Genomic DNA, 23,336 nt, shown 5'->3' with positions numbered 1-23,336 from the left:
AAAAAGTGGAAGAAAGGCGATAAAAAATCCAAAAAAATGTGACAAGAAAGGTGGCGACAAACAAATGCGAAAGTAAAGGTCACAAAGATGCAACTAAAATACGTGGTAAAAATCAATTTAAGAACAGGACAAAAAAAGGAAAAAAGGGCCCAAAAAAATTGAGCAAAAAAAGCAACTAAAATAAAGGAAGACAAATATAGCGGGAAAAAACGCGACAAACAAATTCGAAAAAAAAGCACAAAAAGACTACAAATAAAGACAAAAAAGGTCCCCAAAAATTTAAAAAAAGTGGTGAAAATACAGGAGTACAAACACACGCCAGAAAATTGTAAAAAAATTCCTAAAACCGCAAAAACTGCGTCAAAGAATGGGGAAAAAGGCGATTAAAAGCCAACTAAATGGGAATAAAAAACACAAAAATGCAATTAAAAGGGGTCAAAAGGGTCGAAATACGCAAAGAATGCAAAAATTAGAAGAAAAAGGTGCAAAAGTAACAAACAAAAAAAAGGGAACTTAAAAAACAAAGTCAAAAATTGTGATAAAAAGCGCAAAAAAAAAGATTAAAAGTAAAGATTAAGAGAGTCCCCAAACATTCAACAAAAAAATGCCAACAAAGGACAAAAAATGCGCCAAAAATAGTCAAAAACGCAAACAACTGCAAAAAAAAAAACAAAATAAATAAAAAAGCCAAAAAAAATGGCGTCAAAAGACGCGACAAAAAAGGCGCAAAAAGTACAAAAAACCTCCAAAAATTGAAAAAATTATTAACAAATACAATTAAAAAATAGTCCAAAAACGCAGGGCAAGGGAAAAGGTGCAAAAAATCTGATAAAAAAGGCAACTAAAAAACAAAGCCCAAAAATTGTGATCAAAAGGGCGACAAAAAAAATTCGAAAAAAAACGACAAAAAAAGGAGGCAAAAACAGGATAAAAAAAGATTAAAAACAGAGATTAAAAAGGTCCAAAGAGGTACCCAAAAATTCAACAAAAAAAATGGCAAAAAATAGTCAAAAACGTAAAAAAATAAAAAGGGCGAATAAAAAAGCCAAAAAATAAATAAACGCGATTAAAATAAGCCAAAAGACGCGACAAAACAGCGTCCAAAAAGGCACAAAAAACTCCAATTATTAAAAAAAGCGATAAAAAATACAGCCAAAAAACAGTCAAAAACGCCGAAAGGACGACAAAAGTGTGACTGAAATGGGGAAAAACGTGCAAAAAATGCGTCAAAAACACACAAAAAGGTGGAAAAAAGGCGATAAAAAGTCCAAAAAAATGCGACAAGAAAGGTGGCGATAAACAAATACGAAAGTCACAAAGATGCAACTAAAACACGTGGTAAAAATCAGTTTAAGAAAGGGACAATGAAGGAAAAAAAGGGCCCAAAAAAATTGAGCAAAAAAGCAACTAAAATAAAGGAAGTCAAATATAGCGGCAAAAAAACGCGACAATCAAATTCTAAAAAAAAAGCGACACAAAGGTTTAAAAAAAAATATGGTTAAATACAGGAGTACAAACATACGCCAGAAAATTGTAAAAAATGCCTAAAACCGCAAAAATTGCGTCAAAGAAAAATGGGGAAAAATGCGATAAGAATAAAAACCCAAAAAAATACACAAAAAATGCGAAAAGGGCCGAAAAACGCTCCAAATAACGCAAAAAAATATGCCAAAAAGCAGTTAAAATGCGGGACAAGAAAAGAAGAAGATGCAAAAGTGATAAAAAAAGAACTAAAAAAACAAAGTCAAAAATTGTGATAAAAGGCGCAACAAAAAACGATTTGTAAAGATTAGAAAGTCCCCAAATATTCAACAAAAAAATGCCAAAAGAGAACAAAAAATGCGCCGAAAATAGCCAAAAAACGCAAACAACTGCAAAAAATAAAATAAATAAAAACACAATTAAAAACAGTCCAAACACGCCGAAAAATGATGGCAAAAAGGCGATAAAAAGGAGGAGAAATTATATTACAAAAAACGACTAAAAAAAGGATAAAATGAAGATAAAAAGTGCGATAAAAAATGACTAAAAATCAACGAAACGAAAAAAAATCTCTACAGACATAGAGATTGTCAAAATGCGACAAAAAATGCAACTAAAGCAGATAATCAAAAAAGCGAACAAAAAGCATAAAAAAACAACAAACAACGGTGGTAAAACGAGACAAAAAACGGTTAAAACACAACAGAGTTCACAACGAAATGAGATGAAAAACGTCAAACAAAAAGGGCCAAGAGAAGACAATAAAAATCCCACAAACAGAAAATCAAAAAAGATTGAGAAAGGCGACAACAAAGGGGTCAAAAATTGCGACAAAACAAAAGCTAGTTATACACTGTTACATTCTCCAGAAGCCATGAAAACCTGAAATGAACCACTCGTCCAATGGACCCTCTTCAAATTCATTTTGCAATATTACAAACACGAAAACACCAAGTTGATTATTTCAAACACAACGCACAATAGGTCCTTTCTCTACGAGTTACCACATACTGTTTTCTACAACCACGCCGAAAAGTGTGTACTGTCACGTCCTACGGCCCCTCAGCTCCTACAGAGTCCGCTTAGCAACCGCACAAACAATTATTTATTTATTAGATTTGAAAAATCAGATACAGCGTCGGACAACCCATTTAATAATAACATCAAGTTAAATTTGAAAAGTTAATTTAAAATTTAATTTTAAGTTCAATAAAAAGAGATTTATAGTCCCCGTATTTTTCATCTCATCAATTAGAGCTATTAAATTGAAAAAAAAAACAGTTACATCGATATAATAATTTAGGCAAATGTTAACAAGTTTTTAACGAAACGAATTAGTGGACACACGCATACCACTTTGAAATTTTTCGTACTTCAAGTACCCGAGCAGTGGTGTACCCATGAGAAAATCCGAGCCCGCTTATCGCTCCACTGGCGGAAGAAGTCCTCAATTCTTGACCCGACCTCCCATGGCCGGCGTACCATTAATGAATAGCAACGTCGGTTCGAGGCACGGTACTGCAGGGGGCATGACTGTCACACTGTCACCTCAACGTGGTACGGACGAAGAGGCAATTGATTTTATAATCTTTTCAATTTACTTCATGTTATTGGTACGACACAATGGAGATGGACATGGGAGATAACACCGGATCTGACAACCCGTGGAGAGGATTTACTATGTGGCAGTACCACGAAGAGCATAACGGCGCCTAACGAGCGAATTGATTATTGTGAATAATTGAAAATGACACGTTCGGAAACAAGCAGCGTTTGGAACAAGGGTACTGACAAAATTTTTTCTGCGGCGACTGACGCTTTCGAGCGTCGCGATTTCGTAAATCTGGCTTTCAGGCCGGAGCGATCCTTCATGTCCACGTCCATTACGCCCGTCTGCGACTAATCCAGGAGAAAGTAACACGAAATTCTCACTACTAGGAAATGTCGAGTTACAGCGGTTTGTAATTTAAGCCGCACTTACATGCAAATGAGTAGCTAACAATTACTCTTGCTAACCACTGGTTTCGTCGTTTTTCAAAAGCCTCGCTATTTTTTCCATCGCGTGCTCGCCGCGAAATAAATTTTAATATTTTTGCAGTTTCCCGCTTAACGGCTGTTTAAATTCATAATGTAATACGTTCTCGACACCACATTTCATAGCGTCCGTCGTATTGGCGCATATTTTATTCTTCTGTTTTCTTTTTGCGCTATAAAGTCCGGCGCAACACGAAACAAATACAAATTAAAGATCCGTATTTGCACAGAGCGGAGACTCTACATTCAGATTCTATCAGCACGTCTGAGTTATGCGCCTGAGATATTAAAAAAAGATGATGATTTACATGGATCGTATAGCCATGACAGTCATATTTCGAGTTATCTCATTATTTATGGGTCGCCGGTGCGAGCTACGAAAAATGGGAGAAGAACTGATAGAATATTATGCGCTTCCGTTAAATTATAGCGTAGTACCTGATGCGCTATCAACGGGCAGTAATTTATGCGCGATTTACGGCGGATTCTCACGAACGAGAGGAAGGTGGCGGGTTTGAAACAATGGGAGACAGAGATTTCTGTTTACAATAAAATCAGAAAAACTGCAAATGTTAAATTATGGAAAATATTATCGGTAAATTTTTACTCCTCCAAATTAATCTTTTAATACACAACACAGTCAAATAAACTGAAATTTTTGAGAATTTTCAGGTCTGCACTTTTTTTTTCAATTTTATGGAAGAATGAAATTTCATTTCATTGGATTCTGGGATACAAATTAATCCAGAAAACTCAATTTGAAGCAGATCTGTAGACTTTTATTTTTTCTAATCCTGAAAAAGGCCACTTTGAGTGTCATTAGAAAAATCTTCAACAACTGATAATTCAAGCCTAGAAATTCAATTTCAGACAAATCTGTAGATATTCATTTTTTTCTGAAATTTTTGAATCGCAAATATAAAAACATCCGTAAGAAAAAGTTAAACTTAACCCTACCCACCCACCCGACTTTGGCAAATGATATACCTCTAATTAAATAGAGGGCGGGTGGGCGGGGCTAGTACTTGCTAAGATAAGATTGAACAATATTAAAAGTAGTCACTAGATTTGAGAGGGGGTGGGGCTATTGGTTGCTTATAAACGTGTTTACAGGAAAAGGTTAAACTTAGCCCCCCCCCACCCACCCGATTTTGGGAAATAATATACCTCTAATTAAGTAGAGGGCGGGTGGGCGGGGCTAGTACTTGCTAAGATAAGACTCACCGATATTAAAAGTAGGCACTAGAATGAAGAGGAGGCGGATGGACGGTGCTATTGCTAACTTATGAAAGACTCAGAGCAAAAGTTAAACTTAGCCCCGCCCACCCACCCGTTCTCTCATTTTTCTTCCAAAGTAAGACATAAATCTTAAAGTAAATAGTATAATAAAAAATTACGGTTAGCCATTTTTTTCTCTTTTTTAACAGCCCCACTCCTAATTTACAGAAGAACCTATAATCAACCCCGCCGACCCACCCAGTCTCAATTTGAGTGATTCATTTTATCTAATCTGAATGAAAGTGGATCCCATATTGAACCGAAATAAAATTAGTCTTTTGAGTGAGAAATCAGTGAAATCGGAGAAATCTTTAACAACTAATGTCATAAATCGATTCTAGGAATCGAAATTAGTCTAGAAATTTAATTTCAGGCAGACCTGTAGATTTTCATGTTTTACAAAAAATTTTAGATCCTTCTCTTGAAACACATCGCTCTTATTTCCTTATTCGAGCAGGCAGATTCCTGGAACTTTTTCCATTGACTAATTTGAGCATACAAAATAAGAGTCCGTGTGGGGCTAGTATTTTCTAAGATAAGATTGAACAATATTAAGAGTAGTCACTAGGTTGGACAGGGGTGGGTGGGCGCAGGCGCGGATACAGGATTTCGTTAAGGGAGGGGGGGGGGCAATTTTTGTGCGATTTTACTTATCTCGCAGAAATTCGTTCTAAACAAAAAAATTTTTAAAATTTTAGCTAGTATACTCTTTTTCACATAACATGGGTGACATTTGGTTGTTTTCGTTACACGTATAGTGTACAGTAGAACCTCGATTACCCGAATTAATTGGAAAAAAGGAGGATTAACGATTTGTTCGGATCAGCAATTTTCCCAAAAACCTGAAAGGGAATTGAACAACAACTTCATACACAATTGAAAACAAACTTCAAAAAATAAACCTTGATTTTATTAATCAAAATTAAAGAATTCTTAAGCAACAATGGATAATAGATACATTCTAAAAAAATATTACTCCGTGACCATAAACACGCTATCTTTTTGGAATCAACACGTCGGGATGTATACCCTGAATTTTTTCAGAATTTTTAGATGAATTTTTCAAAAATGAAATTTTCTATTATATATTACCTCCATTATGCAAATTTCGACCCATTCTCGCCGATTTTCGAAAATTAACTAAATACATTTTCTTGTAGAATTTGGACCTCAGAAGTCACTTCTGGCTTCATTTCTTCGATAACTTAAACCATTTTTCCAGATTCGTCCAGTTGAAATATCGCAATTTTTAAAAATTTCGAAAAATTCGAATTTCACACCGAATTTTCCGAAAATATTGCTCGGTTACCATTAACATGCTATATTTTTGGAATCAGTACGTCGGGATATACACATATCCCTGAATTTTTTCAGAATTTTTAGGAAATTTTTTCAAAAATGAAATTTTCCTCATGCAAATTTCGACCCATTTTCGACGATTTTCGAATTTTAACTAAATACTTTTTCTTGTAGATTTCGGGCCTCATTTCTTCGATGACTTCAACCTTTTTTCCAGACTTGGTTAATTTATTCAGTGCATTGAAATCGTAATTTTTAAAAATTTCAAAATATTCCCTACAACATACAAGATCTTGCGTCATTTTTTCAAGTAGGTGCGTGTTTCCAAGTTCAGTTCAGATTCCTGAAGCATCGACTTCAAATAGCCTCTGTTCGGATTCCTGGATGTTCAGATAATCGTGAATTCGGATTATAGAGGTTGTACTGTATTTACAAAATGAAATTCGATTTCAAAATTTTGAAATTGGTCAAAATAAAGTACCTCGGTCGTGTGTCAGGGGGGGCAATTGCACCCATTGCCCCCCCCCCTGGATCCGCGCCTGGGTGGGCGGGGCTAGTACTTGCTAAGATAAGACTCAACAATATTAAAAGTAGGCACTAGAATGAAGAGGAGGCGGATGGGCGGTGCTATTGCTTACTTATAAGACTCAAAGGAAAAAGTTAAACCTAGCCCCGCCCACCCCCCCGATTTTGACAAATGATATACTTCTAATTAAACAGCTAAGACTGAACAATATTAAGAGTATTCACTAGATTGAAAAGGGGGGTGGGTGGGAGGGGCTAATACTTGCTAAGATAAGACACGACAATATTAAAATTAGGGGCTAGATTGAAGAGGAGATGGATGGGCGGTGCTATTGCTTACTTATAAAAGATTCAGAGGAAAAAGTTAAACTTAGCCCCGCCCACCCACCCGTCCTATCATTTTTTTTTTTCTAAAATAAGAAATAAAAACTTAAAGTACAAAAATGGTATAACATTCATAATTTTTTCTTTTTTAAAAGCCCCACTCCTATTTTACAGAAGAACCTATAATTAACACCGCCCACCCACCCCGTCTCCATTTCAGTGATTCATTTTATGTAGTGGATCCCATATTGAACCGAAATAAAATGAGTCCTTTGAATGAGAATTGAATGGAATTTGAGAAATTTTCCACAACTAATGTCATAAATGGATTCTAGGGATCGAAATTAGTCTAGAAATTTAATTTCAGGCAGATCTAAAAATTTTTGGACCTTAAAAATCTTTCTCTTGAGACACATCGCTCTTATTTCCTTATTCGAGCAGGCAGATTCCTTGAACTTTCTCCATTGATTAATTTGAGCCTGCACAATAAGAATCCGTGCTCAAAATTGACCTTTGAAGCTTACTGACTTTTTTTATAATTTTTGCAGGAGTTCATTTACAGTACAATGATATCGTTCTATTCATCGGTGTCTCAGGTCCGCACGGACATGAAATCCTAGAGAAAAACCATTTTACCTCGATTCAAAAGCTTCAAGAAATTAAATAGCCTGAAGCAAAAGTCACAATCTTTAACCGTTTTAAAGGTATGAGCCCGAAAATTTAAAAAACATTTTTTTAGTACTTGCTATGATGAGATTGCACAATATTAAGAGTAGTCACTAGGTTGGAGAGGGGTGGTTGGGTGGTGCTATTGCTTACTTATAAAAAACTCAGAGGAAAAAGTAAAACTTAGCCCCACCCACCCACCCGTTTTCTCATTTTTCTTCTAAAATAAGAAATAAATCTTAAAGTAAATAAGTAAATAAATTTACAGAAAAACCTATAATTAACCCCGCCCACCCGCCCCGACTCCATTTCTGTGATTCATTTTATCTAGTCTGAATGAAAGTGGATCCCATATTGAACCGAAATAAAATTAGTGCTTTGAAATAGTTATAGATTTTCCTATTTTTTTTTTTTCAAGAATCCATTTGCCGGAAAATGACACCACTCTATTTATCGATCTCACAGGTCCATACGGGGATAAAATCAGTCTGAAAAATCAATCTAGCACGACTAAAAAACTTCAAGGAATCGAATAACCTGAATCCAAAGTCGTAGTCCTTAACTACTTCAGAGCTATGAGTACTATGTAGGTACATTAAAAAACGCATTTTTTGAATCCTGAAAAAAGCCATTTTGACTGAAATCGAAGATATCTTCAATAACTGATTACTGATTAGAGAAATGAATTCTAGCGTGCGAAATTAGTACAGAAATTCAATTTCAAGCAAATCTGTGAGCTTTCACTTTTTCCTGAAATTTTTGGCTCGCAATTTTTTTCTCTCGAGCCACATCACTCCTATTTCCTTATTGAAGCAAGCAGATTCCTGAAATTGTCCGTTTACTAATTTGAATTTACAGAATAAGAATTCACCTATGGAGTTTCTCGATTTTTTTTATTTTTTGCAGGAATTCATTTATCTGGAAAATGAGGCCATTCTATTTATCGGCTTCTCAGATCAACGCGGATATGAAATCCGGTTGAAAAATCACTCCACCGCGACTAAAAAACCTCAAAGAATCAAATAACATAAACCCAAAGTTGCAGTCTTTAACCGTTTCAGAGTTATGACTCTGAAAATCAGGAAAATGTTTTTTCGAATCCTGAAAAAAGCCATTTGGAGTGAAATCAGAGAAGTCTTCAGCAGCTGATACAATAAATGGATTCTAGAATGCAAAGTTAGTCTAGAAATTCAATTTCAAGCAGACTTGTAGACTTTCATTTTGTTTCTGAAATTTTTGACTCGCAAAAATCTTTATTCGAGCAGACAAATTCCTGAATTTGTTCCATATGCTAATTTCGAGTCACAAAATGAGGATCTGGGTGCGAAATTGACTTATGGAGCTTGTGTTTTTTTTTTGCAAAAATTCATTTATCGGAAAATAACAACATTCTATAAATCACTCTGCTTGACTTAAAAAGCTTCAAGGAATCGAATGACGTAAACCACAAGCCGCAGTCTTTAACTGTTCCAGAGGAATGAACCCGTTAATTAAAACAATATTTTTTCGAGTCTTGAAAAAGCCCATTTTGAATGAAATCGGAGAAATCTTCAACAAGAGATGTCATAAATGGATTTTAGGATGCGAAATTAGTCTAGAAATTAAATTTCAGCCAGATCTGCAGTCTTATTTTTGCAACACTTTAAAAACCGATATATTTGTTATCAATACTTACTGCTTTGGTTTTTTTACGTAAATTTAATGTGTTTCGATAACTCTATGTAATACACACAAATATTAATTGAATTATGCGATGTATTTTTCAAAATCCATTACGTCTGAAATGTTTTGAAAATATTTTGAAAATAATACTATGGTATTATAAAATTTATTAGAATTTAAAACCATTTTAACAATTGTGGGAGAACTTCAGATTTACGCGTAGCGCCCTATAATTCGTAGGGCGCATATATCCCTTCGCGCCTGATCCGCGCCCTTCAAACCCAATTTCGCGCCGCCCCCGGAGCCGCCATCCCCCATTAGGAGCTTTAGAGCCCGCGCGGGAAAAATTCGCCACATATTCAACACCCTTGTTATTCCGCTAATATTCGCCCACTTGAATTAAACAACGCTAAATCATAAACTTTTCATACGCATACACGAAATGAATTAAAATTTTACAGCAGTTATTCAAAACGGTGTCAGTTTCTATATACGAGCGTTTGTTGTTTTGTCATTTACATTGGGGAAATTAATTTGTGCGATGGTCCCAATGGGATGAACGTGGATAATTTATCGAAGTTCGGCCCGTATTTGTAGTGTTTAGCGCGTATTAAGTATCCGAAAAATTCAATGTCGAAATGTTGGATTATGCGGTGCCCGGGCAGCTGCCACTTTCGTTCGTTCTCCAAACACACCTGTACCGACCGATTTTGCATACGGAGTGTGCGGTGTGAAGAAAAATTTTCTTACGTATTATATTTCGACACAATAAAGCGGCCAGGTTGCGCAATAAATCAGCTAGTTTTTATTACAACAGATGGAGAGTCCACGAAATTTGTTTCGATCGACAAATCTTTTTAATCTTTCATCAGTCGGTTTTAAAGACTTTTAAAAACTTGTTCTTGCCATTATCCGTTCTAGAATTACATTTCGAGCGAGTCGAACATATTTTTTACGTCCGCAGATTAGATTCGAGTGTCATCAACAAACTAATTAGAGGAGTTCGAAAAACGGAATTTTATATGCGGGATTCTATTATCTCTCCCACTGAATTTGTTTCTCGCAAATTGCTTTCGCTATTGGTCTACATGCATTCCTGTCGTCATTTGTTCTCGATGAAATTTATTACCTAATTACAAATCGTTGTCTGCGCGATGTTGGATTTCACTGTTCTGTTCGGTTTTATTGCTCCGTTGTTGCTGATATTTTATTGTTAACCGTTTTAGCATTCATTTTCCCGGATGGTAGTGCCGCGAGCTCTAGTGTCTTCGCTCCTAATTGATATGCCATCCACTCGAGTGGCCATTATGTTTGAAGAAGCTCCTTAACAATTATCAGAGGTCTCGGCTTGTTAGCCGGCACGTGGATATTGTTCTTTTCTCTCGATTGTTCTCCTCAGGACTATTCACTTATTACGCTACACTTGTAAACTGCTAATTTTCTGGATAATGGTAATGGTTACGCTGGATTATGGGTTCTGGTTTCGAGTGGGCATTGTGGTCGGAGCTTGGGAACGCTGCATTTAGTTTGTGGGATTTTTTCCTTGCTAGTAACGTGTTAAACGATCCGGGGTTCTGCAATTTTTGCGTTTTTAATACCTATTTTTCTACAATAGATAATTTGGAAACTTTTTTGCTATAAAATATTAATGTGGTAATTTCTTGGAAATTTTTGGTTATACAGAGGCAAATCTGCTAATATTTGATCACATTCAGTCAAAAATATTATTTTGAGATGCAAAATTAGTCTAAGAACTCAGTTTCATCATATTCTAGACTTGACTTTTTCCTGAAATTTTTGATTCGTAAAAATTAGAAATAAGAAAATTAAAAAATTGAAAAACTGACGAGCTGAAAAATCGAAAAATCTAGAAACCGAAAATCTAAACTTCAAAAAAACAAAGAATTAAAATATGGAGAACTGTAACAATTTCCAAAATTTAATTGGTAAAAAATTGAGAAATACTTGAAAAACTGAAAAAATCGGGATGTTGAGCAATCGAAATTTCGAAAAATTGAAATAATAAAAAAATAAAAAATCGGAAAATCAAGACATCAAAAAATCGTAAAATCAAACAATTGAAGCATGAAAAATGTACAATTTAAAAAACGAGAAATCGAGAAACCGAAAAATCTAAACATCGAAAAATCGGAAAATCAAAAAGTAGAAAAATCTAAAAATTTTGCGAATCGAAATACTTAATTGTATTGAAAAATCCCAACACTAAATTATGGAGGAATTGACAAATCGATACAACGAAAAATGAAAAAAAATGGAAACATCGAAAAATTTTAAAATTGACAAATCGAAAAACAGAAAAGTCGAAAAATCGAAAAACCGAGAAATCGAAACGTTAAATGATCGAGAACTCAAGAATGCCTCAAATTAAAATAATGGAAGTCAAAAGAAACGAAAAAAGAACCGCGACAAAAAATGCCAAAAAAAAGTGCGACAAAAAATTCAAAAAACAAAACGACACAAATGTGGACAAAAAACCTGACAAATTGACTAAAAATTGAGATAAAAAAGGTCTCCAAAGATTCAACAAAACAAGTGACCAAAAAGAAGGAGTAGATACAAAAATATGCGAAAAAATTGTGAAAAAGTGCAAAAAAACCAAAAAAGATGTCAAAAATGTGATTGTAACTAAACAGGAATGAAAAAAACACAAAAAATGCAATTAAAAGAACAAGAAAAGAAGAAAAAGGTGCAAAAAAAGTGACTAAAAGGCAACTAAAAAACAACGTCAAAAAAATGTAATAAAAAGCGCGACAAAAAAAATCGAAAATAAAGGATTAAAAACAGAGATTAAAAAAGCCTAAAAAGCTCCCCAAAAATTCAACAAACATGCCAAAAAAACTAAACATAAAAAAGAGGAAATGGGGGAAAATGTAACAAAAAAGAAATAAATGCGATCTAAAAATTGAAAATGCCGAAAAAAGGACCATAAAAATGCGCGAAAAATGTATTAAAAAAACAAAAAAGTGCGAAAAAGGCGATAAAAAGTGCAAAAAAATGCGACAAGAAAATACGAACAAAAAAGGTGGTGACAAATAAATGAGAAATTAAAGGTCACAAAGATGCAACTAAAAAGCGCAAAAAAAGGGCGTTAATGAAAACGAGGAAAAATACAACTAAGAAAAATGCGATAAAAAATATAACAAAAACAAGCGAGAAAAATGAAAGCAAAAAACGAGGCAAAATACGTACAAACAAAATCCCCAGAAAGGTGGCACAATAAAAGCAACAAAAAAAAAGATTAAAAAAAAACAAAAAGTAAAAAAAACCGAAAAAAATATCACCTGGTGAAAATCAATTTAAGGACGGACAAAAAAGGAAAAAAGACCCAAAAAAATGAGAAAAAGCAGCACAAAGGGAGAGAAAAAACGTGGAAAAAAGACTAAAAATAGAGACAAAAAAGGCCCCAAAAAAGGTTGCCAAAAATTCATCAACAAAATCTAAAAAAATTATTAAAAGAAGCAGTACAAAAATACGCCAAAAAATTGTGAAAAAACGCCAAAATCCGCAAAGACTTGGAAAAAATGCGAATAAAAGCCAACTAAAAAAAGAATAAAAAAAATCCACAAAACACAAAAAAATGCAATTAAAAGAGACACAACGTCATTAAAAACGGTCGAAAAACCCAAAAAAGGCTCAAAACATGCAAACAACTCAAAAATGGGAAAATATGGTAAAAAGTAATTAAAAAGGGGAACAACAAAAATAAAAAAATCGAAATCGAAAAGTTGACGAATTTTAAAAAACAGATAAATCGAACCATCGAAAAATTTGAAAAGTGGAATATTTATTTATTAATCATAGAATTGAGAAACCGAAAGATCTAAAACTAGAAAGCGAAAAATGTTATAATAAAAAAATCGAAGAATTAAAATATCGCAAAACTGAATAATCGAAAAACTGAAAAATTGAAGAATCAAAGTACTGAAAAATTCCTAAAATGAAGTGTTGAAAAATTAATATCTGGAAACATTGCAAAATCAAAGAAAAATTGAAGAATCCAAAAATTCAAGAATACCAAAACCTAAACATCAAAAAATTCAGAAATCGAAAAATATTTTTTTTGAATTCTGAAAAAAAACGGCTAATTTGACCGAAATCGAAAAAATCTTCAGCAACTCATAACAGAAGTGTATGCAAAGATATCAAATTAGCGCAGAAGTTCAATTGCAGACAAACCTATAGACTTTCATTTTTTCCTACAATTTTTGACTCGCAAAAATTTTGATCTTGAGCCACATCGCTCCTAATTCCTTATCCTGGCAAGTAGATTCCTGAAATTTGCTTCATTTACTAATTTGAGCTTACAGAATAAGAATCCGCACTTAGAGTTCGTCTCCGAAGCCTCCTGATTTTTTTTTGCAGGAATTTATATGTAGGAAAATGACATCTTTCTATTCATATGCTTGTCAGCAGCATACGGCTCACGGTGAAAAATCGTTCTAGCGCTACTAAAAACTTTAAAGAATAGAATTATGTGAACCAACAATCTCAGTCTTTAATCGTTTCAAAGCTGTGAGCTTGTAAACTGGAAATTTTTTTTTAGAATCCTGCAAAAACGCTATTTTCAGTGAAATCGGAGAAATCTTAAACAACTGATGGCCGAAATGGTTTCTATCACGCGAAATTAATCTAGAAATTCAAGTTCAGGTAGATTTGCAAATTTTCAGTTTTTCCTGAAATTTTGATTGGCAAAATTTTTTCTCTTGCGCCACATCCCTCCTATTTCCTTATCCTGGCAGGTAAATTCTTGAAATTTACTCCGTTTATTAATTTGAGCCTACAGAATAAAAATCCGCACTCAGAACTGGCCTACGAAACTTCCTATTTTTTTTTCTTTTGCAGGAATTCATTTATATTACTCATTGGCTGCACTTTTTTTAAATGATAGGATAGAAATATACCAAAATTTAGACCATTAAGGAACTTCACCTTGGTTATATGGAAGTAGAGCTCGCGTGATGAGCGAGATTTGTCAAACTTTTTTCAATTTTGAGTAAAAAAAACAATTTTGTGTGAGTTACGTCTCGACCCAATTACTTCCCTTGTTAAAAAGTGAGCGTGGCCCGGCGGAAAAATGTCGTCACGATGTTGAACATTCATAATCGAACACGTTCTCCGGTTTCGATCTGTAAGTGCGCGAATCGCAAGTCATCTGACAGGCAATAATTGATATCATAAATACAACGGCCCATAGTGTTTCGTACGTCATTAGCCAACGATGGCCTCAGCGGCACGTGGGTTCCCGTAAACTAATTTGTGATCTCAGCGGGGATAAACAAACACATCAGAAAATCTTAAATAACAGAATGACTGAACACATTCTTGCAATAGGGTCATTAGTCATTTTTTTGATACGTTATCGGGGTGACTAGGTGTACTTTTAACGCTGATTACAAGCAAAGCTACATCATTGAATATGCATCTCGCCCATGTTAGATTAAATTACGAAAAAAAATCGGTCGGAGCCGTTCTTTATCGGACTATTACGATAGTGTTTAATTGTGTCAGAGAAATTAATTACAGTCTTGAAACAATTGACCGGATCTTTTTATAACCCAGTTTTGCGTCGACCAACCAAACAAATAAATCACGCGTTGTATTAATGAGTCGTGAAGAAAGCCAACACTAAATCAAGAATTAAATTAGATACTGCCTATTACAATATCTTTCAAAAGAATTACATTATCTGATTAGCAAGTTTAATTAAAATTTTCTCAAGGATCGCATACCAGGAAGTGTCAGACTGGGCCGTTATTTCGACACACTTCCAAAAATTCTATAGACGAATTCATACCTTGTCTATTTTGCTCTTCTCGCTCGTTTTATTTTGCCGCGGGCTCGGACTCAGCTCGTCGTCCATGGACGCCATCCGGTTGAACTTCTCCATCCTCTCCTTTACGCTGATTTTCTCCTCCCCCTCTTCCTCCACACGTTTCGTCGGTGTGGCGTCTTCGTCAACCGACTTCTGCCTATCCGCCGCCTTTCGCCTCGGGGGCGCCTGTGGGGTGCCGTCCTGCGACATGACCGAGCTCAGAGAGATGTTGTCGGGGGATTGCGTGGGGGACGAAACGGGGGGCGGCGGTCTGTACGGCGGCGGCTGCCGATGAGCCGGGGATTTGGCAGGACTGCTATCCGGGGAAACCGGGATGCCTAGGGATAGTCTGGGATCATTAGGGGGGAACGTGAGAGTAGGGGTCGTGGGGGAGTTATGGTATTTGGTTTTGAGGATGAGGAACTTCTCGTCGCCTTCTGTCTTGGTTTGGGCTAGAGTGTTGACGTATTTTTTGAATTTGATTCTTGCGTCATCTGGAAGAAAAACATACAAGTGGTGATTTTTGTAATCACGGGAGAAGTTGTACGGGCGAGAACACCGCCAAAGATTACACTCACGAAAAAATAGGGTGTGACAATTCAATACCGTGGTTTTGCGCTGTTCACTACGAAACTAAGGCAGTTTTAGCGCTGTTTACCAGGAGATAAAAATGTGTAACCATGTAATTAAACAGGCGATAAAAGTGTATTTACATTACGTTAGTAATCCATAAATAAATCTGCAAAATGGATTGATAAACAAGGTTTTTGCACACTTCAAATCGGTCGGTGATTTTGTGCATTTTTCCAAAACGTTTTAATGTTAATTTATTGAAAGCCTCAAGTATTACTACATTATGGTATTTTGCAATAGTAACTGTAAAGTGAGTCGTTATAAATATCTCCGCTTGTAAATTTTTTAGGTTTAATAACTTGCAGACCTTGACTAATATTTGCAAACTATGACAATATCAATAAACAGACATCATTCCTGGGATGTTTACAAATCTGGTTAAAAAATTGTGTGTGTTTATAATCACGTGGAGAATGTGGTGGAAAAAACTAATTATTCTGGCGACCACCTCAACGTTCAAAAATTTCGAACTTTTCGATTTTTTATTTTTTAACGAACATTTTTATCAAAAATCGAGCCTGGAATCAAGAATAAAACGACCAAGTGAACAACAGAACGTCATTATTCTCTTTTTATAACCTCCCACATATATTGAATGTGTTCTCTGAATTTAATCCGTTGTAAACAACATTTTTATATTTAATTTATTATCATACTTATTCATTTATTTCGTAAAATATACCAAAAATAACGTTCACTAAAAAAATGTAAATGGATGTTCGTCACACGGAACTCCTACTGTATATTTTGTGTCAGTTTAATCGCTTGATGTTTATATTTTTTCTGATTGTAGTTGCGAAAATTTTTTAAAATTGAACTTTTGCACTTTGTTTTTCGAGAAAATTATATGTTGATGTCATGCACATATCCACTTTTTTACTGGAAACGTATTAATTAGTCATCACATTTATGCTGAAGTATTTTTCTAGTAAAAACGAATTAATTTGCTTAATAAAAACAATTCTCCTTGAAAAAAGTTTCCTACGAGTAAATGTTATATTTGTCAGTGGCGACTTTTGAAATGGGGGGACACAATTTGATTGATGAGTTATATGAGTTATATATAAAGATATAAAACAGGCTATGATTCCCAATTAATAGACGAAATTGTGTGACAGAAATAAATAGAAAAATGCATTCAATAAAAGTAAAAAACTATTTGAAAATTTTTGTTACATATTGAAAATTACTGTTTTGCTATGTTGATATTTATATTACTAAATTTCAGAAAAATACACAATATAGTTCTCGAAACAATATTTTTTGGACATTTTTATCCATTTCCATGATATAGGTATGTAGAATGCCAAAAAATTCAAATTGTCTTGTCAAAACGGTGCTAGCTGTTTTTGAATTTGATTTAGGTTTATTTTAAATTAAAGTAAGTAGTTGCTTTCAGTGCACAATATCACAACACATTTATTACAAAAGTATAAACAAAGCGTAATTTTAAGCCAACATTTTTGATAAAACAAGACGTAAATTTTTGGCACATTGTACATTGCACTAGCCGTAAATTTAGTTTTAAATCTGGCGTCGTTTCAAAGGACTCAAAGTAATTTATCTGTGTTGATTTTTTTTTTATACCAAAAAACCTCTAGTGTACTTACACGCAACTTTTTCTGTACATGGTCAAGTATACTGGGTGTCCCAATTTACCGGTTTCACTTTAATATCTCAGTTATTTAAAGAGATAGAAGTTTGGAATTTAAAACCGTTAATTGACACGAAAAATTGACTAAAATCAGTATAGTTTTATTGTATATCACCTTCATTTTGTGAGTAAATGACAAGTATTTTCGGAATATCGTCTACATTATTTTATTTTATACATTAAAAATTATTTAAATTTTATATAATAACATATGTACTCCTACACTTGTGGGTTATGAATCCGTCTTGAGGGTTAGTCACGTTTACTTACATTACTTGCAAAGAGTCGTAGCCGTGCGAGTTAAGGCGCAAATTGAGATCTGCGAGTTCAAATCCCATCTTCGTTACCATTTTTTTTTTTCTAATACAGTGAATGTGGTTAAATGTTTAACTTCAGAGGGTAGGGAAGTTCTGTCTAAATAACTTTAGGCCATTTTTTTAGTAGGAAAAAATCGGACCAAAAAAATTTACATCGATCGATAAAATTTCCCCATTTTGTACAGTATATTTTGGCCTTTTCAGTGATGTAACGTAAGTACGTACTTTAAAATTATCTAGAAAAAAAAAAAAAAAATAATATTAATAAGAACGTGGTGGCAGATTTTTCTTTAATTCTTGTGTATGTTTTATATGAACTGTCTGTAAAATCAACGTGTGTAAAATAAATTGAAAAACCGAAAATCTCAAAATGGAAACATTTTACTTAAAAAGAAATAATAAATCAAAAAACATCCAAATCTTGATAAATCGAGAAATCAAAAATTGAAAAATCGAACAATTTAAATTCGAAAAATCAATTTTAAAACTAGAAAAATTAAAAAACCGAAAAATCTAAAAGCGAGAAGTCGAAAAATTGAAAAATCGAAAAACTGAAAACTCGAAAAATCCAAATATCTAAAATTTAAACAACCGAAAAATTAAAATATCAAAAAATTTTCGTACCAATCGAAAAACTAAAAAATCGAGAAATTAAAACATCAAAAAATCGAAAAATTGAAAAATCCAAAATTTCAGAAAACCGAAAAAAATTGAAAAATCGAAAAAGTAAAAAATCAATAACTCGAAAAATTGGAAAATCGAAAAGTTAAAATAGCGAGAAACCAAAAAATCGAGAAATCGGGATGTCAACAAGTCGAAAAATCGAAAAATTCAAAGCTGAAAAAACCCGATAAATCGAAATCTGAAAATCGAAACATCGAAATCTCGATAAATGGAGAAATCGAAACATTGAAAACAAAAAAACTGAAATATCGAAAAACTGAAAAACCGAAAAATCTAAAAGCCAAAAATCGAAAAATCAAAAGATCGAGTAATGAAAACACCAAAAAAGTGAAAAATCTAAAATTTAAAAATTCGAAAAACTTGAAAAATTGATAATCCGAAGAACTGAAAAATCGAAAAATTGAAAAATCTAAAATCTCAAAATGGAAAAATTTAACAAACGGAAACGATAAATGAAGAAACTGAAAAATCGAAACATCAAAATCTCGATAAATCAAGAAATCGAACAATTGAAAAACTTAAAATCGAAAAATTTAAAAACCGAAAAATCAATTTTAAAACTAGAAAAATTGGAAAACTGAAAAATCTAAAAGCGAGAAGTCCAAAAATCGAAAGATCGGAGTGAAAAATCTAAAACTTAAAAATTCGAAAAACTGAAAAGTCGAAAAATCGAGAAATCCAAATGTCTAAAAATCGAAAACTTGAAAAATCCAAAATTTAAAAAATCGGAAAAGTAAAAAATCAAAAAATTGTAGAATTGCATAATCGAAAAACCAAAAAATCGAGAAACTGAAATCGAAATTTGAAAAATTGGAAAATCGAAAAACCAAAAAATCGAGAAACTGAAATCGAAATATCAAAATATCGAGAAATCGGGACGTCGACACGTCAAAAAGTTCAAGATTGAAAAATATAAACTAGAAAAACCGATAAATTAAAAAACTGGAAATAGAAACATCGAAATCTCGATAAATCGAGAAATCCAAACATTTAAAACAAAAAAATTGAAAAATCGAAAAATTGAAAAACCGAAGCACCTAAAAGAGCTAGAAATCGAAAAATCAAAAGATCGAGTAATGGAAACACCAAAAAAGTGAAAAATCTTAAATTTTAAAATTCGGAAAGCTAGAAAAATTGAGAAATCGACGAACTGAAAAATCGAAAATCACCAAAATCGAAAAAGTTAACTTAAAAAGAAACGATAAAAAAATCAAAAATCGAAAAATTGAAAAATCGAAAAATTTAAAAACCGAAAAATCAATTTTATAACTAGAAAAATTGGAAAACCGAAAAATCTAAAAGCGAGAAGTCCAAAAATCGAAAGATCGAAGTGGAAAATCTGAAAACAAAAATTTCTAAAAATTGAAAAATCGAAGAACTGAAAAATCGAAAAATCCAGAAATCCAATGTCTCAAATTTAAACAACCGAAAAATTAAAATATCGAAAAATTTACGTGCCTTCCGAAAAACTAAAAAACTGAGAAATCAAAACATCAAAAATTCGAAAAATTAAAAAAACAAAAAATCGAAAAATTGGGAAATCGAAAAACCAAAAAATCGAAAAATTGGGACATCGACAAGTCGAAAAATTCATAATTGAAAAATGTAAACTTAAAAATACCGAAAAATCGAGAAATCGAAACATTTAACAAAAAAATTGAAAAATCGATAAATCTAAACGCCAGAAATCGAAAAATCAAAAGATCGAATAATAGAAACACCAAAACAGTGAAAAATCTAAAATTTAAAAATCCGGAAAAATTGAAAAATCGATGAATCAAAAATTTAAAAAAAAAATTTGAAATATCGAAAAAGAAAATCGAGAAACCGAAATCGAAACATCAAAAGATCGAGAAATTGGGACCTCGACAAGAGAAATTGAAAAAAAATTTAAAACAAAAAATTGAAAAATCGATGAATCAAAAATTTTAAAAATCGAAGAATTGAATAACAGAACATCTAAAAGCCAAAAATCGAAATATCAAAAGATGCGGTAATGGAAACAAAAAAAAGAAAAATCTGACATAAAAAAATCGGAAAATTTGAGAAATCGAAGATCTGAAAAAACGAAAAATTAAAAAACAAGATAAATTAAAAGACTGAAAAATCGAAACTTCGACAAATCGAAAAATTGAAAAATCGAAAATCTTAAAAATCGAAAAATTTAAAAACCCAAAAATTGTAAAATCGAAAGATCAATTTATTAAATAGAAAAATTGAAAAACCGAATAATCTAAACGTCAGAAATCGACAAATCGAAAGATTGAAGTGAAAAATCTAAAATTTAAAAATCGAAAAATTGAAAAATAGAAAAACTGAAAAGTCAAAAAATCGAGAAATCCAAAGATCTAAAAGTTAAAAAAAACGAAAAATTAAAACATCGGAACTAAAAAAACAAAAAATCGAAAAATTAAAAATTGTAAAATCGAAAAACTGAAAAATCAAGAAATCAAAATTGAAAAATGTAAATTTAAATATAATTAATCAAAAAACTCGAAATCGAAAAATTAAAAAATCCAAATACGTATTGAAAAATCCCAAAACTTTAACATCGAAAAGTCCAAAAATCCAGGAATTGAGACGCCGCAACAAATCCACCTTCTTCTAATTATTATAAAATTATTTATTTTATTCACCCCTATGCGTAAAATATATATATATAGATAATACCAATCAATCTAAAAAAAGTGGATTCGTAAACACTGGTACAAGAGTATACTATTTTTTTAAATTTAAATGGCATTTCGTAGGGTTAATTTTGACGTGACGTCATCAAATTGTTGATGAGGATGACTAGATACATTTTAATATAATTTAATATAAATTGGTAAAAGAACAAATACCACATAGGAGTTAAGTTACTGACAGCAAAATACAACAACTGAAAATCGTATCTATTCCACTTGAAACAAGAAAGTTGATGTGATTTGCAGAAAAACTAGAACAAAAATAACACCAAGGCTATTTTCTACTTATTTCATAGATTTTTTTTCTTCAACTAATCGTACCAAATTTCAAGGTTCTATCTTTTCGAATGTCTGAGATATTATAATGAAACAGGTAAACAAAATTGTTTTAAAGATTTGAACCAAATGAGTTATTAAACTGGAAGGTAAACTGGAACATCCCACAATCCGTGACTATTTTATGGGCAAATTTAAAAACTGAAAAAAGACATTACATTCAGAAAATTTCAAAAATCCTTGAGAATAAATCTCCGTTGGAACAATATTTTCGAAGTAAACGAATGACTTTAAAACACTTTCCAAAAAGGGGACAAACAATCGATTGTTGTTTACCCTTTGAACAGACCCCAATTCAAAAAGTTTGACCACCTGGACTAATCACTTTCAAGAGCCGGTACATAAACACAGGAAACATCTATTGAAATTTTAAACAAGAATAGTTCAACAGGTTTTTCAATACTTCCACACAAAGGTATACTTTCCGTTGTTCTTTGTCGGAAAATAAGGACACTAGTGGGTAAAATAGGGGGCACCGTTTAGTATTATTCCCAAATAGATTGTTCTATATAGAATAATTATTATTACATAAATATTTAAAACAAAAACTATAAATAGGTGTACAGATATGTAGGTATCAAAGTTTAATTCATCATTGTTGCGATCTTTCACTATCTATATGATAAAGAAAACTTGTGGTGTATCCTGCCTTTTGAGGCACTTTGTACACAATTCAAACCCACCAATGACAACTCCTTTCACACGACTTTACAAAACCCGAAACGTCACAACATTCCCCAGGTGTGTCCACTCATTATTTACCAATTAATTCCCAATCATCGACTTATTAGTCACCGTTATCGCCTCATTATCACCTCGCGAACCCCAACCTTTATAGGTTAAGCCCCCAACCTCACCCAGCACTCACCCACCACCCGCACCAACCCCCTGCCTCCCTTACCCCATTCCCCACACACTCCACCCCCAAAAACCGCCACAACATTGCAAAAACAGCGAAAACAATTTGAATTCCACAGGTTGTTGTCATAACCTCGACGTAAACAAAGCCCGAAAACGCGCTTTCCGTCGGCAGAAGCGCCGCCATTTCGTTACCTTTGGATGCCGGGTTCGTTAAATATTCCTTGAAGTGATGAACGAGTTCACGGTTTTTAACCATATTTCCATTTTCTTTAAAATAGCTGTGAATTTGTTCTAACGTCAAATCACTGGTTGCCATGATGCCGCACCAACTGTCACGGTGACGCGTAAAATCACTAGCAGGCGAGGCGCGGCATGGCTGCCAACGTGGAGATTTGAAATCGCGGCAGAAATTGTCACTAAAACATTTATTAAACGTTTAAAAATCCACTGCTACCGCAATTTACCTTGAAACTTCATGTGACAACGCTACGAAGACTAAGTTTTTTTTAATTATCGTCAGACACCCACTAAATTGACGTTATAGTAGGTGATCGTTATAGGTAAAAGAATATCATTGTTCTTTGGCATTGCATTAAATTTAATCTCGATTAAGTAATTAACTAACGTGACTTTATGCATCTGAATAATGATCTGATTTATAACTTATAAGACACTGTGGTATTAGCTATTACTCTCCGGAATGAGGAAGTGATCTTTTATTTTCTTTTAATTTACATATGCAATCGTCGGTGTCATGATTGAGGATACATTTTTTTTTTTGTACAACCCATCAAGACAAAATTCGTCAAAATTATATATATTTTTTTGTAATTTTTGTCTGCTGATAACCTCTATATATAAAGTAGAAACCAGTGGCGTAAATAACACTTTTTTGACTTGTGTTTCAAGTTTAAATTTTTGAGTTTTTCAGTTTTCCCACTTTCGAATTTTTCAATTTTCGATTCCTTAATTTTTAATTTCTTCAGATTTTCGAATTGCAATTTGGTTTCGGTTTTTTATTTTCGTTATTGTTACAATTTTTCGCGTTTTCAGTGTTCCGA

General features: G+C 33.1%; 1 protein-coding gene across 1 annotated transcript in view; it reads right to left on the bottom strand.

The window, feature by feature from the left end:
- Positions 1-22,604, bottom strand: part of LOC135128046 (protein FAM117B) — a 128,888-nt gene extending 106,284 nt beyond the window's left edge. The window contains exons 1-2 of the mRNA XM_064054855.1: positions 22,468-22,604; positions 15,086-15,597 (exon numbers count right to left, since the gene is read on the bottom strand). Coding sequence (XP_063910925.1) covers positions 15,086-15,597; positions 22,468-22,591 — 636 coding nt within the window. The 5' untranslated portion in view covers positions 22,592-22,604. The remainder of the gene's footprint in view (positions 1-15,085; positions 15,598-22,467) is intronic.
- Positions 22,605-23,336: the final 732 nt, after the last annotated feature.

This window comes from Zophobas morio, unplaced genomic scaffold (assembly GCF_036711695.1).
Source record: "Zophobas morio isolate AGI-343-1 ecotype UQ-CSIRO unplaced genomic scaffold, CSIRO_AGI_Zmor_V1 ptg000012l, whole genome shotgun sequence".
Taxonomy (NCBI): Eukaryota; Metazoa; Arthropoda; class Insecta; order Coleoptera; family Tenebrionidae; genus Zophobas; species Zophobas morio.
The sequence above is the reverse complement of the archived record's forward strand: the minus strand, read 5'-3'. Positions and strand labels throughout refer to the sequence as shown.